Genomic DNA, 16,358 nt, shown 5'->3' with positions numbered 1-16,358 from the left:
ACAGGGGAGGAAGCTTGCCTCTCCCTCCCCTGACGGAGCCTGTGTATTGTATGCTCCACGTCTCCGTTCCCTGCCACGCTAGCAGTGCCGCCCGCGCCTTGGCAGGACTCACTGTAGCCGACAAAGCTGTTCATTTTCACTGGTCTGAGAAAGGTGCCATCTACGTAAACTCTAGCCAGATTTTAACCCATTTTGACCTGAGATCAGATTCTAAAAAATGTCTTCTACATCCGGACAGTTTTCTGAAAAAGCTATGTTTCTATGTCAGTCGTTCTTCGATTTTTCAAAAATAGCAGACCTACAAGCTCGTAGCGCGCCACTCGGTGGCGCACTATGAGCTTGTAGATCTGCTATTTTTCAATAGCTAAAGCATAACATAATGCTAACACCAAAAGGGGTAACTTTTTTTCCAGAAGGCGATCAATTGTGCGCTGTGATCAGTTATAGAGGGTATGCACATGCATAAAGTGAATGGCAGATCGAGTGGCAAAGTGAGTGGCAAAGTGAATTTAAGGTTGTTTAAAGTAATTTAATGCAAATTATGCAATCAAATAGGACTTTTCTGTTTGGATGTATGGGGCTGTAAAGGCCAGAAAGTAGTTTTTTTCCACTCTGTAGGCGTTCCCGCATAACTTCCACGGGTATGATGATGATGTCACGCGCATATACCCTCTATTGCTCGGGTGGTAGTGGTTAGCACGTTGCCTCAACAGCAAGGTCGTGGGTTCGAACCCCAAGTGAGTGGCGTTTGTATGTTCATATCGACTGCGTCCTCCAGTTTCCTCTCAAAGATCTTTAACATTCGCAGGAGTAACATTATGGAACAAAGCTCTTTAAACATTATGTTATAATTTAGCTATTGAAAAATATCAGATCTACAAGCTCATAGCTACAAGCTTGTAGGTCTGCTATTTTTGAAAAAAACGATTTAGTTTTTTTTTAAAATATCGAGGTCAGGCCTAAATGGGTTAATTAATTCAGGGCTGGATGTGCCAGCAGGCTAAAGAGAATCATCAAATAAAGTAAAAACACAAAAAACAAACAAACAACAAATATAGCTGCAAGCAGCGATAAGGCGGGACCAAGAAAGAAGACAATACGCAATAAGAACAATATGCACAAATAAGAATCACAGGCTGAGTTGTAGCTACCTGGATTTGAACCAGTGACCCTGTGATCCAAAGGTGAGAGCTCTACCGACTGAGATATGCAGACACAGTCAGTTGACTCATTCTAAACAGTAACATCATCCAGTATTTTTGGTAACAACGTTTCTGGTCTTTATCCATTACTACAGTGTGTTTTCACGTACAAACTTCTCTTTGTACGCTTTCAGTGCTATTTGGCATGACCCTCTACCATACTGTACAGTTGCAAAAGCATATGACGCTGCATTTATGTATTAGGGACAAAAGAAGAATTTTCACAAAACAGCAATTTTCATTGGCTCATAAAAACTTCATTTTTTGACTTAAAAGAAATGTACTACGATTATTTGTCCGTATAGGTCCAAAGTTCACGTGTAGACGTTTTTGTGCATTTTGATCAAAGATCCTGGGAGGAGATACATTTTAACTGTTTTTCATATAATTCAAAATGGTGGGTGATCTAAAGGTCAGAGGTCAAAAGTCAGAACACGAAAGTTGTTCGGCATGAGGAGACATATGTGTATCAAAGTGTCATTGCCAACGGTCAAATGGTTCATGAGCTATGCACGTTCAAAGTTTGCATTTTCAATTTAGCGCTATAGCGCCACCATTTGGCCAATTGTCATGGGCTTTGCAGTCACCGTTTGGCATGGCCCTCTACCAGATTACCGCGTTTCCCCAGAACAGCTATTTTTGGCGGAAGGAGGAGAAGGAGAAGAAAAATAAACACAAAAACAATAAGTGACCAAAGTCACTTTGTGACTTCTTGGTCCCTTAAAAACACAAAAACAATAAGTGACCAAAGTCACTTCGTGACTTCTTGGTCCCTTAATAAAACAAGAGGTTATTGGAGTATGGAAGCATAAAGCTGCCAAAATTAACCTGATTTGGATAATTCCCATCCCTAATTAGTTATTTTTTGTCCATGCCATATGTAGGCCTATCTGCAATACCCATTTAGGCCTGACCTCGAAATTAAAAAAAAATCTTCTAAATCCTCCAGTTTTCTGAAATGAATATTTTCACGATTTTTCAAAAAATAGCAGACCTACAAGCTCGTAGCGAGTATGAGCTTGTATATCTGCTAATTTTTCAATAGCTAAAACATAACATAATGTTTAAAACACCAAAAGGGGTTCCCGCCAAAAATGGGTTATGCAGCCAGCCTATATGTGTACTGAGCTGTCACGATCACGACAGTTGCTTATTTTTAGGGGATTTTTTTTATTACAGGTTTAATGTTTTTCCAACAAGATTTTTAAATTTTTTACCCTTTTTTCTCTCTTTCAATCATCCACTCCCAGAGTTAAAACATTGTCTATGGCTGCTCTTGCCAGCAAGCTTTTTTACTACCCTTTGAGGACCTATAGAATATTTTTCTCCACCACAATCCACTCACCGATCGTATGAAAAAGACAAGAGTTTTAGAGAATCCAGATGCTCCGTTACATAGTTATGGGCAGTTAAATGTGGAACATTTGTTATGAATCCTTTAATCCATTTTGGGCGGGAACCCCTTTTGGTGTTTGAAGCATTATGTTATACCTTAGCTATTGAAAAATAGCAGATCTACAAGCTCTTGTAGGTCTGCTATTTTTGAAAAATCGTGAAAATGTGCCTCAAATCTTTGAATATATATTCTTTTAGAGTTTCAGTTTTTAACTCAAATCTTTGCTTCTGGAGGGTCCCTGGAACAACATATTTTCAGATGGGGGGGGGGTCAGCGTCATATTACATATAATTTTTGGGGTCCTTGACATGAAATATTGAGAACCACTGATATAGAAACATCTGTTTTTCAGAAAATGTCGACGTCGGGTCTAAATGGGTTAACATTATGCTAAACCGCCATGAAAAAGTTATGATCACGTGATTTCTGGGTGTAATCTTCTTCGTCACTCAAAAGTGTAATTAAAAAATAAATAAAAACGTTGCCTATCTGTGGTCTAGGCATTGGACCCCTAAAGCCGACATTGGTTTGTCTCTATAATTGACAGTACTGCAGCTGAATAGACGCCTTATCAGACGACGTCACACTGATAACAAACAGCATGCGCGCGCATAAAGGCAGCAGAAGAACACCACCTCTCATAAGATGCAATGGAAAAGTTCTAACTGCACTCACGTGTAAAAAATGCCCCATCAAACTTTCAGATGCTGTTTTTCTCACGGTGTGGAGGAAGAATGATTAGGATCTCTCGCCCTTGAAATATATAATCCTTGGTTTCTGTTGTGTTTGAACAATAATAGCAATTCAAAACAGTTATCCTCAAAACCACACCTCCAGTCGCTGTCATAAGAACGGGAGGTGCGCTCATGAACACGGCATCGTCCCGCGATGGTGTCGCGCACGCAGACCTCTACGCTCACAACAGTCGCATCTGCGATGCAATGTGAGCTTGTATATCAGCTGTTCTCTGTGCGTAATACTGTTGGGCTTTGAAGTATAAATGTCTCCTAGGGTCTGTTGGGAATTGATTACATGAAACAGTCACCCGTGCGCCCAGTCCCAATGTTTGTAAACAAATAATTGGTCTATAGGAATGAATAGTTAAAAATACTTCTTTTTTGCTCAGATATGTCATATCCTAATGCGTGCGGGCTGTGTACAAGGCCAGAACAGAAGCGGCAATGTGCGCTGATCAGCTCAAGCCCAAGGTGCGGTGGTCTTTAAAACCCAATTACCGCCGGCATTAATTCATCCATCGATAGCGTACTGCCAGGGTTTTATCGCGCGTAACACTTAACTTTGAATAACCAAATATCCGTAATCGCATCTTACTATGAAACAATTCCGTGTGTGTTGACATCACTGGTGCTTGTTCTCTCGGTCGGTGGTGGAAAAAGTGGACCGCGAGTAATAGTATCACAGCGCCTGCTACAGGCCGTTGAAAACGCTTGTCTGGGCCAAATCTGCCCCTCCAATGTCAGTTCCGAGATACAGCCATCTGAAGACAGAGCAGACAGTGCAAGTGGATGCGCGCGCATCTTCAAAATGGCCGCGGCCATTGTGTGTTTGTGTCCCAGAGTGTTTGGTTGCGTTAGCAATATCAGCTAACGATCGAAAACGGATCAAAAAGCGATTAAAAGCTAGTTCACAGCTTTCTCGCGTTTGGCGGAGAAGGTAGGTAGAGTAGGTTCTCGTTTTCCACGTGACTGGCGGCAAAACGGTTAACCTCTGCTATTGTTCTACCCTCTTCTTCCCCTCGGATAGTGCCATGCATCGACCCGGACAACAGTTGCTGCCCACATAGAGGTCACCTCGCCTCTCTTTTTTCCCCACCCAACACGCTTTGGCACCCAGAGGGATGCTGGGAATGTGTCGTGGGCGCAGGAAGTTCCTGGCGGCGTCTCTCGCCCTGCTCTTCATCCCCGCGCTCACCTGGCTCTATCTGTCCGCCGGGAACTTTCAAGGTAAACACACATCAGGGCCAGGTTCATGTCAAAACACTTTACTTGGGGAAATCTGTTTGCATCCATCATTGTCAGTTTGTGATGTTTTACGTGTGTTTTGTTGATTTGTGGATTTATAATGGTTCTAAAGTTGACACAACACACTAGGCATGTAACGATATATCGTATATCGATATTATATCCCGACGATATGTATCGATTTATTAAACAAATAATATTGATTCTTTTTTTTAGGGGGGGCTAGTGTGTGATATGAAATGTGAGCTGTAATCATATTCCATCATATTCACATGCTTTTGGAGAGAAATGAGACAGACTCCATGCATTCACTTTCAGTAGTAGAGGCCTGCAGAGGGGAGCTGTATGTGTCTGTGAGACTGTGACACAGGTGATGGTCGTTATTGATGCTCATTAATACATCAAGGAAGGCAATTATGTTTCTGCACTGTCAAATAGGTCTACATCAAAGAAAAGAAGAAATGTTAACTCGATCTAGGTTTAAACATGAAAGCATGTTTACAGTTGTTGCACAGAAATTAAGTAACTTTACATGAAAAGTAATGCTACTTTTGCAATGTAATTAAATACAAATTGTGAAAAAAGCTTGGGGGAAAGATAAATCATTTAAAAAAAAATCGTGAACCTCATATCGTGATACGTATCGTGAGTTGAGTATCGTTTAATGCCTACAACACACCCATGCACACACAAAACCATGCATGCGTGCACAGACGTGCGCACACACAGGTTTCATGGAAATGATAGATAGAATGCCGGGTATATTTAGAATGCATAGATGCTAGAGTAGGTGTATTGCATAGATACATATTTCTACCGGCATTTATATGCAGTACATGCCAGGTTTAATGTCTTGTCTGTTAAGTTAGACTTGTTATGTTTTATAGCACTCTTAATTCCATCCTGTTACTCCGAGCTCACACTTTGTAAGTCACGCTGGATAAAGAGCATCTGCTAAATGCCTGAATTGCACATTTGTGAGAGATTTATGCTATAAAGGGGGATGGAGTTTGAGGCAGGCTGAATTTGTCATTTTGTTCAGGGTAAAAAAAACATACCGCAAAAACACAAAGTACAAAATCACTGTAGGGTTTCATCATGCCCCTTTAGCCCATTTTGGGCGGGAACCCCTTTTGGTGTTTTAACCCATTTTGACCTGAGATCAGATTCTAAAAATGACTTCTACATCCTGACAGTTTTCTGAAAAAGCTATGCTTCTATGTCAGTCGTTCTTCGATTTTTCAAAAATAGCAGACCTACAAGCTCGTAGCGTGCCACTCGGTGGCGCGCTATGAGCTTGTAGGTCTGCTATTTTTCAATAGCTAAAGCATAACATAATGCTAACACCAAAAGGGGTTCCCGCCCAAAATGGCTTAAGCAGTATGTTATACTTTAGCTACTGAAAAATAGCAGATCTACAAGTTCATAGCGAGGCACCGAGTGCCGCGCTATGAACTTGTAGGTCTGCCTTTTTTTGCAAAATCGAAAATGTGGCGCAAATCTTTGAATATATATTCTCTCAGAGCGAACGTTTTCAACTCAAATTTGAAACTGGGAGGGTCCCTGGAACAACATATTTTCAGATGGGGGGGGGGGGGTCGGCGGACAATTACATATATTTTTGGGGGTCCTTGACATGAAAATGTTTGAGAACGACATAGAAACACAGGGGTTTTCAGAAGACATTTGTAGAATCGAGCTCAGGCCTAAATGGGTTAATGATACAGTACAGTACAGTACAGTACAGTACAGTACAGTACAGTACAGTACAGTACAGTACAGTACAGTACAGTACAGTACAGTACACAACTTATGCCATTATGGATATTCAACCGAGGGACATCACGAGGTGTCCGTGCCTTTGTACGTGAGGACTAAGGAGCCTGTCTTCTGTCTCTGCGGCATGAGGCAGCTCGATGTACAAGTACACCGCCTACACATGACACTAGTAGGGGGTTACCCACAATGCAATGTCCCTTGATGCTGAAGGGTCAAGCAGGGAGGCATTGGCGTACCATTTTTATAGTCTTTGTCATGACTCTGCCGATGATTGAACCCTGACCTCCCAGTCTCCCGGGCGAACACTCCACAGCCACCACACACAGCCACTGAGCTGGTAGAGTGAACACTAACTGGCTCAGGTGCCATTACCGTTTTGTCACAGCATCTAAATACGGTTCCTTAGCTGAGCTAACCTGACTCCGCCAGATGGTGGCAGTAGTGAGTTCCTCCTCCTGCTTCCCATCTGGTCTCTCTCGGGTGGAGACGATGTACTCGGAACCAGTGCTGATCGGAGCGATATGCGGCCGCTAGACAGTGGCCTTGTGGTTAGAGTGTCCGCCCTGAAACTGGGAGGTCGGGGTTCGATCCCCAGCCGGGTCATACCAAAGACTGTAAAAATGGGACCCAATGCCTCCCTGCTTGGCCCTCAGCATCAAAGGGTTGGATTGGGGGGTCAAATCTACTAATCAAATGATTCCCGAGCGCGGCTCACCGCTCCAAGAGATGGGTCAAATGCGGAGAACAAATTTCACTGCGGTAACGTGTGTGACAAATCGTATGACTTTGACTTTTGACTTTGACTATGTGGCCGCTAGAGGCGGGCGGGATCAACGCGAGACTGATGACCTATTGAAGCTGTGCCACAGCCGCGCACATGTAAACACGACCTAACAATTGATTGATTGATTGATTTATTAACAGTTTGCAGAATTACAGTACATTTCAAGTACAACTCGATACAAAAACTGTTAACAGTGAGTGGACGACACCATAAAGCATTACACTTGTTTACAATAGGGCACCACCATTTTCAATTCATCAAAAACATTTAGAGACGTACGAATATACACTACTATATACTGTATATAGTCAAAAAGAAATCATCATGGGAGGTAAAAAGGGAAAAGAAACACATACAGTGAGGGGAAACGGGGGTGGGTGGGGGATTCAGATTCAGATTACAACAAGACTATATACAACTCGAAATTATTATTATGGAGATATCAGATTTTTGTCCCACTGCTTCGGGTTCATCGTTTCTGCTTGAGAGAGACAAGTAAGACGTGCGAACGCGGGAAGCGAACGCAGCTCGTAAATTGCAAAAACAACAATTAGAATAAATTACGTAATTTTTTAAGGTTTTTTTTTAAGTTCCTTTTTTTTTTAAGTTTAGTTTTTTTTTTAAGTTAAGTTTTTCCTTTTAAAGTTCTTCCTTTTTAAGTTTTTTTTTTTTTAAGTTAATTTCTTTTAAAGTTTTTCCTTTTAAAGTTTTTCCTTTTAAGTTAAGTTTTGTGTGTGTGTGCGTGTGTGCGTGCGTGCGTGCGTGTGCGCGTGCATGTGTGTGTGTGTTTTTGTGTGTGATACAGTTGCGCCCTCTGGTGGTGGGCGGGTGGTGTTACAGCGTGACACACACACACACACACACACACAGACAGGATCTGCTGGGTCTCATAGTAAATGCTCACTGCGTTCGCAACCAGATGCAGGTAGGAGGAGGGAGCGTATGAACTCGATACAGCCACAAACCGGCGGAGTCTGGTTCTAGCTGAGCCACAATAAGCCCAAATAAGAATGTTTATGACAGCATGTAGACGTGTCTCCTATCTGATGTTATGACACTAGCTTTAGCCAGCATGACACTCTGCTTTACCCTGAAAGTTTGAGCAGAGCGACAGACTTTTCTAGTAAACAAAGTCACCCCTTTTTTCCCTGCTTTTTCCTCTCGAGGTGGTATATTAATGAATTACTGAGGCCTGTCCAAAGTTGATTACTTCCCCCAGACCATTTTAATGACTTTGTCTTGGAGGATTGAAATTCCGTTGCAGTGTGCCATTATTAATTATGATTAAATTGACAATTTTGACTTCGGGGGGGGGGGGGGGGGTCACAGTCGCTGGAGTCCATGGTACATGTGAATGAGTTCCCATAATGCAATAGTCACCAAGGTCTGCAAAGTAATTATTTGATTTGGCAGTAAACTCCTGGCAGCAGGGAGTTCTCGCTGTGGAGTGTGATAACTTGTGAAAGGGCCCTGGCTTGAAGGGAGAGCATCCGCTGTAGGTGAGCCCTGGATGTGTGAGACGGCCCAGGCACACTGTCCCTACCCGTGTCTTTCACACAGTCCGTCTGTCTCTCTCTCTCTCTGTCTGTCTCTCTCTCCTCTCTGCTGTTCTTCCTACCAATTCCACTTTCTGCTCGCTTCCATTTCATCTTTTCCCTTTCACTCTGCCTTACTTTCACTCTGTCTCTCTCTCTGTCTGTCTGTCTGTCTGTCTCTCTCTCTCTCTCTCTGTCTGTCTGTCTCTCTCTCTCTCTCTGTCTGTCTCTCTCTCCTCTCTGCTGCCCGACTCGTTCCTCCTACCAATTCCACTTTCTGCTCACTTCCATTTCATCTTTTCCCTTTCACTCTGCCTTACTTTCACTCTGTCTCTCTATCTTCTTTCTGTCTCTCTTTAGAGAGAGAGAGAGAGAGAGAGAGAGAGCTTTTGTACTCTGTCCGGATGAGCTGCACTCTGGAGCTGCCTCAGACACTGACCCTGTACTGGGAATGAGGTATCGGGGAAAAAGCGGGGGACTCAAATTATGCTGCAGGATTAGATAATGACTGAATTATATTTCTTCCTGGAGAAATGCATCACTAACGTCTCCTCCTGGCCCCACTAACACGACGCCTATTGTGCTGATGCTGTTTTAACCCATTTTGGGCGGGAACCCCTTTTGGTGTTAGCATCATGTTATGCGTTAGCTATTGAAAAAATAGCAGATCTACAAGCTCGTAGCGCGCCACCGAGTGGCGCGCTACGAGCTCGTAGGTCTGCTATTTTTGAAAAATCGAAGAACCACTGACATAGAAACATAGCTTTTTCAGAAAACAGTCAGGATGTAGAAGACATTTTTTTAGAATCTGATCTCAGGTAAAAAATTGGTTAACCCAACACGGTATACAGCTGCAATCTCATTTGGTGTAGTTATTATTGTTCATGCATGTTTTTTTTTTGTTTTGTTTAGGGTATACTGTATCTCAGTGGTACTGTAATGTGTTGACTCCAGTAGGAAAAAAAATAGATGAAATCAAGTGTTGTTTTCTCTCCCGATATCCCATCGCAGAAGCAGATATACAAACAAACACATCTTACATTCTTACCAGCCCCCTCGGCTATATGCCTGGGAGCTCCGAGGAACACGCAGACACTAATTTCCCGAACAAAAGATTCCCCTCCCTGAGTGGGGGAGAAACGACTAGTCTCTTTCTCATTAATCACAACTCTTGTTCATTACTTAGCCATTCTGACCTTCTCACCCAATTAATTTTAAGTTCCTTTTCAAGGCTGCAAGTTGAACCCTCTGGGGTGGGTCTGGGCTTTCAGAACCTGGAGGAGAGTCTTTCAAATAGCTAACAAAAAAAAAGTGAGAGTTGGCCAGTGGCCACTCTGGGGACATCATGCAAAGGAGAAGAACAAAAAAACATTACCTCTGGTCGCTCGGATGTGTAAATGACTGTCTGTGTCCTCCGGATGACTTGGGCTCTTTAGGCGATTAACCCATTCTTGGCGGGAACCCCTTTTTGGTGTTAGCATTATGTTGTGCTTTAGCTATTGAAAAATAGCAGATCTACAAGCTCATAGCGCGCCACCGAGTGGCGCGCTACGAGCTTGTAGGTCTGCTATTTTTGAAAAATCGAAGAACGACTGACATGGAAACATAGCTTTTTCGGAAAACTGTCAGGATGTACAAGACATTTTTAGAATCTGATCTCAGGTCAAAATGGGTTAAGTACACCGGGCATCGCCGACTGGGGGATTGCTCAGTTATTAGCGAAGACTTTGTTCATCATCCAACAGACACAGAAGGATATTTCTATATCCGGGGGTGAGGGTGGTTGTATTTCTTCTGCTCTGTCTCTGTAGTGGGGTCCTTGAAGGGGTTCCTGGGCAAAATGAGGAACAGTTTCACCCATTTTGACCTGGGAACGATTCTACAAAATCTAAAATCCTGACCGTTTTCTGAAAAAAAAAACTATGTTTCTATGTCATTGCTGCTCAACCTTTTTCATGTCAAGGACCCCCAAAAATTACATGAATTTGGCCGCCGACCCCCGTCTGAAAATATTCTTTTCCAGGGGAAAGATTTGAGTTGAAAATGTTCGCTCTGAAAGAATATTCAAAGATCTGCGCTACATTTTCAAGATTTTTCAAAAATAGCAGACCTACAAGCTCGTAGCGCGCCACTCGGTGGCGCGCTACGAGCTTGTAGATCTGCTATTTTTCAATAGCCAAATGAAAACACAATGTTTAAAACACCAAAAGGGGTTCCCGCCCCAAAATGGGCTAAACACTAAAGCCCTTTAAAATGCTTTGGCTACTCGAAAATAACATGAGCTCATTGAGCTAACATGAGCTAACATGAGCTTGTAGCGCTTCTATAATCATTTGTGAAAAAATGTTGACTCTTTCATAAATTCCCTGGCATAAAATCTGTACAAATTGGGGTTCTTGGCCAAATACAAATCAATATGAGGGTCCTTGACATGATAATGTTTGCAAACCAGCGTTCTACACGATAGCTCTTTGGGGATCGTTTCGTGCACATTGATACTCTGGGATCGATGCGTCTGCGGGAGAGTCGTTGTGGAGGGACCATTGTTGGCACCCAGCTGTGTGTGTGTGTGTGTGTGTGTGTGTGTGTGTGTGTGTGTGTGTGTGTGTGTGTGTGTGTGTGTGTGTGTGTGTGTGTCTGTGTCTGTGTCTGTGTCTGTGTCTGTGTCTGTGTGTGTGTGTGTGTGTGTGTGTGTGTGTGTGTGTGTGTTATAGTCTAGCACCAGTCAACAGTACATTTTCATATACTGTTGACTGGTGCTATAGACTATAATCATTGCATTTCATATTACTGTGAGTTAATCATACTGCATATGGTGTCTGGTTATGCCTTCATTTGAAACCCTCCTCAAAAATGTTTGGATCTGTTATGCTACTGTTTGTTGTAGATCCAAATAAAAGTATTCAAATGTGTGTGTGTGTGTGTGTGTGTGCGTGCGTTTATCACAGCCGATGGGGTTGTGGAATGAGACCTCCGACATGAGTCATGGGATTTGTAGTTCTGCAGTTATTCCCACTGTGATTATCCGGCTGTGATACGATGGGCACAACCAGAAGGATGGAAGCATTATATTTCTTAACACTCGGAAAGGCTATTTCTTACTTCCATTTCTTTGCGTGACATCGGTATAGACACACTAGTTCCTCGGATGGTTAACTTTCACGCGACCTTGTGTTCGTCCCACTTCTCCGTTTGACTTAATCGCCATCGTCAGAAGAGCCACTTTAACACTGGCGTCGGTGGAAATTCCCCTGCCACTTGAGGTACAAGGAACGTGACAGTTCCAGGCCTCTGTGACTTGATTTAGCCTTGTGCTACATTAAGCCATTGAGACCTGGAACGCATCCATGTCACGTTAGCGTTTAACCACATTAACCATTAAACCGGGAACCCCTTTTGGTGTTTTAAACATTATGTTATAATTTAGCTATTGAAAAATAGCAGATCTACAAGCTCATAGCGCGCCACCGAGTGGCGCGCTATGAACTTGTAGGTCTGCTATTTTTGAAAAATCGTTAAAATGTGCCTCAAATCTTTCCGAAAATTGTCATGATTTAGAAAACTTTTTTTTTTTTTTAATTTCGACGTCAGGCCTGAATGGGTTAATGCCTTCGAGGGAGCTGAAAGTCGGTCCGCTTGAGAAGTGGGAGATGTGACTTTTTCACCTTTTTCAATAAAAAAATAAAACGGAGGCAATTGTTGTTGTACTACTCGTGCCACTCTCCCTTAACCCATTTTGGGCGGGAACCCCTTTTGGTGTTAGCATTATGTTATGCTTTAGCTGTTGAAAAATAGCAGACCTACAAGCTCATAGCGCGCCACCGAGTGGCGCGCTACGAGCTTGTAGGTCTGCTATTTTTGAAAAATCGAAGAACGACCGACAACATAGCTTTTTCAGAAAACTGTTAGAATCTGATCTCAGGTCAAAATGGACACCCGATCCCCACCTTATCAATCCATTGAATTGTCAAGTTGTCATGAATTGTCACCCATTCGTCTGGGCCCAGTAGGTCCCTACTGGCCTACCAGGAGATTCTTGTAGACGCTGTCAGCCAGTTCTATCGTTGACACCATGTTAGAATCCCGGGTGGTGTAGCAATTCTCTGGCACAGTAAATATGATTCGGTGGTTACAGTGATACGATTGGAGGTTGACTGGGCCATCGGTATAGAGATAAAATATGACAATAGATCTTTTATTATTTTAAATGTATACACACCTTACGAGTCATATCAAAATGAAGATGAATTTCGCAACAGATTGGCATTTATTAATGCTTTCATTAAGGATAATACTACAACCTGTGTCTATGTAATGGGGGACTTGAATTCTGATATATCAGATAAGAAATCCCTGTTTGGTAAATGTTTACTGCACTTTTGTAATGATAATAATCTAATCTTGTCAAGTAAATCTCTACTACCTGAGAAAAGCTACACATACATCAGTGAAGCATGGCATACTGTGTCATGGTTAGATCACTGTATATGCACAGCGGATGCCCATGCTTCTCTTGACAACATTAATATCTGCTATGAGTTGGCCACTTCTGACCATATTCCATTCGTAATGACCCTGAATGTTGAAAATATCCCTATGCTATCTGTGGATGACAATAAATCCTCCACAGGTAGGCTGGATTGGTTAAAACTGAGTGAGAATGATATTGATCACTATACCTTGCTTACTGACCAAGCTTTAGCCTCTGTTGTATTACCAAGAGATGCAATGCTCTGCAGAGACACCAACTGTAAAAATGAGCAACATGGTAGAGACTTATGCCTTACTTATGATATTATTGTTGATGTCTTAAATGCTTCTAGCAAGTCCTTATGTAAGAGAAAGAAAAAGGTGCACACCATAAAACCGGGTTGGAATGAGCATGTGACTGAGCTACATACTGCTGCTAGATATGCTTTTAAAGTATGGGCAGATTCAGGTAGGCCCAGGCAGGGGACCCTATTTGAACATAAACAAGCCACAAATTCTAAATATAAATATGCGGTCCGCTTCATTAAAAAAAATGAGGATAAAATGAGGGCAGACTCTCTGGCCAGAAAGCTGCGCAACAACAGCTGCTTTGATTTCTGGCAAGAGGTCAAGGTGCTAAACAACAGCAAAGCACCCTTACCGTCCTCCATTGATGGAGTGAGTGGATCAGCTAATATTGCTGAATTGTGGCGACAACACTATCATGATCTGTTCAACTGTATTAAGAGTGAAGCATTTGAGGTTGATATGGTTGTCTCTACTGAGAACCTGGCAGTTAGATCTGAGGACGTATACAATACGATATTGAGTCTAGAAAATAATAAATCATGCGGCCCGGATCACATCTCAGCTGAACATTTAAAATATGCCAGTCTTAAACTTTCCCCTCTTATTGCTCTATGTCTTACTGGGTTCCTGTACCATGGTGTCTTACCAGATTCCATGTTATCTGTGCTGCTCATACCTGTCATAAAAGATAAAGCTGGGAAAATTAATAATATGGATAACTACAGACCTATTGCTTTAGCTAGCATACTGTCCAAAGTGCTGGAGAAGATCCTGTTGAACAGACTGGAAAAGTATATAACCACAGCTGACAACCAGTTTGGTTTTAAAAGAAAACACGGAACAGATATGTGTATCTTTGCGTTAAAGGACATTATAGCAAAATATAGGAGTCAAAACTCCACTATGTTTTTATGTTTTATTGATGCTTCGAAGGCTTTTGATAGACTTAACCATTTTAAGTTATTTGTTAAAATGTGCCAAAGAGGGGTACCCAAGTACATTATCAGGATTTTAGCCTTTTGGTATACACATCAGCTGATGCAGGTGAAGTGGGGCAATACTGCATCGGAACCATTTCATGTTGGGAATGGGGTCAGACAGGGGGGGATTTTATCTCCTTTTTTATTTAATCTGTACATGGATGATCTATCTTGTAACCTGAACCTCTGTAAAACTGGCTGTGTTATTGGTAATACTGTTGTGAACCATCTTATGTACGCGGACGATTTGGTTATCATTTCCCCGTACAGTGCAGGCTTACAGCAGCTTTTGAGGATTTGTTCCCAGTATGGTGTGGACTTTAATATTAAGTATAATGCCAAGAAGAGTAGCATCCTGATTGTGCGAAGTAAAGAGGATAAAAAGGCAGTTTTTCCTAACTTTATTCTCAGTGATAACATTCTCCTTGTCTGCAGTGAGATTAAGTACCTTGGGCACTATATCTCTGATGACCTCACAGATGATAAAGACATTCATAGACAAAGGTGCAAACTGTATGCCCAGGCAAACATTTTAATGAGGAAATTTCATAATTGTTCTTCAGATGTCAAGGTATCACTGTTTAAAGCTTTCTGTACACCGTTGTATACTGCTCACCTGTGGAGTAACTACAAGGTGAGTAGCATGCACAAACTTAAGGTTGCATATAATGATGCATTACGTTTACTAATGAGGGTACCAAGATGGCACAGTGCCAGTCAGCTGTTTGTGAACTTGGGGGTGCCTACCTGTCAAGCCCTTCTGAGAAACTTAATGTACAAATTCATGTGTCGACTAGAGGAGTCTGACAACTGTGTCATCAGTTTGTTAACCAACCCTGTGAAGAGCTCTAATAGGTTCTCTTCCATGATTTGGAGACATTGGCGTAACTGCCTCTACAGACTGTGAGCTTATGTACTGTATGTATATATGTACATTTTATTTTTTCTATTTTTAATTTGTTTTATTATTTACTGTCCTTTGTTCCTCTATGTGATCTGGACCGTGAGTCTGCAATAAAGATTGAATTGAATAATGCCTGTGCTGTCACGTGAGGGTTAGGGTTAGGGGGTTAGGGTTAGGGTTGGGGTTAGGGTTAGGGGGTTAGGGTTAGGGTTAGGGGGGCCAGACGAATGGGTGACATTTCATGACAACTTGACAATTCAATGGATTGATAAGGTGGGGATCGGCTGAAATGGATTAATGTACAGTAAACAGGAACAGAGGCTGCTAGATGTATTTTTTTGTTTTTCTTTTCTAGGCGAATGACCTCTTGGAGAAATGGAGAAACCCTAGAGAGCTTTTTTTACGAGGCTGGAAAGTGCCACTCGTTGGCAAGTAAAGAGCAGCTGCGGTTATACAGTGCAAATCTGCGTAGTCATTAAGTGGCCGAGCAGCACGGGCAGCAAGCTCCTCATTCATAACTTATTTACATTATACCCTCGTGAATATGCAGGGTGTTGATTGCCCGAAGCAGAACTGCTCCCTTCTTCACATTAACCCATTCTGGGCGGGAGAACCCCTTTTGGTGTTAGCATTATGTTATGCTTTAGCTATTGAAAAATAGCAGATCTACAAGCTCATAGCGCGCCACCGAGTGGCGCGCTACGAGCTTGTAGGTCTGCTATTTTTTTTTAAATCGAAGAACGACTGACCCAGAAACATAGCTTTTTCAGAAAACTGTCAGGATGTACAATTTACAATTTAGGCATTTAGCAGACACTCTTAATCCAGAGCGATTTACATTAAGCAAGAACAAAAAGCATGGGAATACATCACATATATAAAAAGCATTTATCAAGAAACATGCGTAAGCTAAGAACGTAACTAGAACATATCTATATATAATGACACTATACATATAAGCTATACATATATATTATACTATGCTGTACTGTTATTGTGCTGTCTACATGACATAAG

The 16,358-nt window shown here is 42.1% G+C and overlaps 1 protein-coding gene across 2 annotated transcripts in view; it reads left to right on the top strand.

Annotated features, from left to right (window-relative positions):
• The window catches only part of large1 (LARGE xylosyl- and glucuronyltransferase 1), a 199,182-nt gene that overhangs the window by 27,725 nt on the left and 155,099 nt on the right, over positions 1-16,358 (top strand). For both annotated transcript variants that reach the window (XM_079493719.1, XM_079493720.1), the window contains exon 2: positions 4,363-4,562. In XM_079493719.1, the coding sequence (XP_079349845.1) occupies positions 4,457-4,562 (106 nt within the window). In that variant the 5' untranslated portion in view covers positions 4,363-4,456. The remainder of the gene's footprint in view (positions 1-4,362; positions 4,563-16,358) is intronic.

Source organism: Electrona antarctica, assembly GCF_951216825.1.
Source record: "Electrona antarctica genome assembly, chromosome: 23".
Classification (NCBI taxonomy): domain Eukaryota; kingdom Metazoa; phylum Chordata; class Actinopteri; order Myctophiformes; family Myctophidae; genus Electrona; species Electrona antarctica.
The sequence above is the reverse complement of the archived record's forward strand: the minus strand, read 5'-3'. Positions and strand labels throughout refer to the sequence as shown.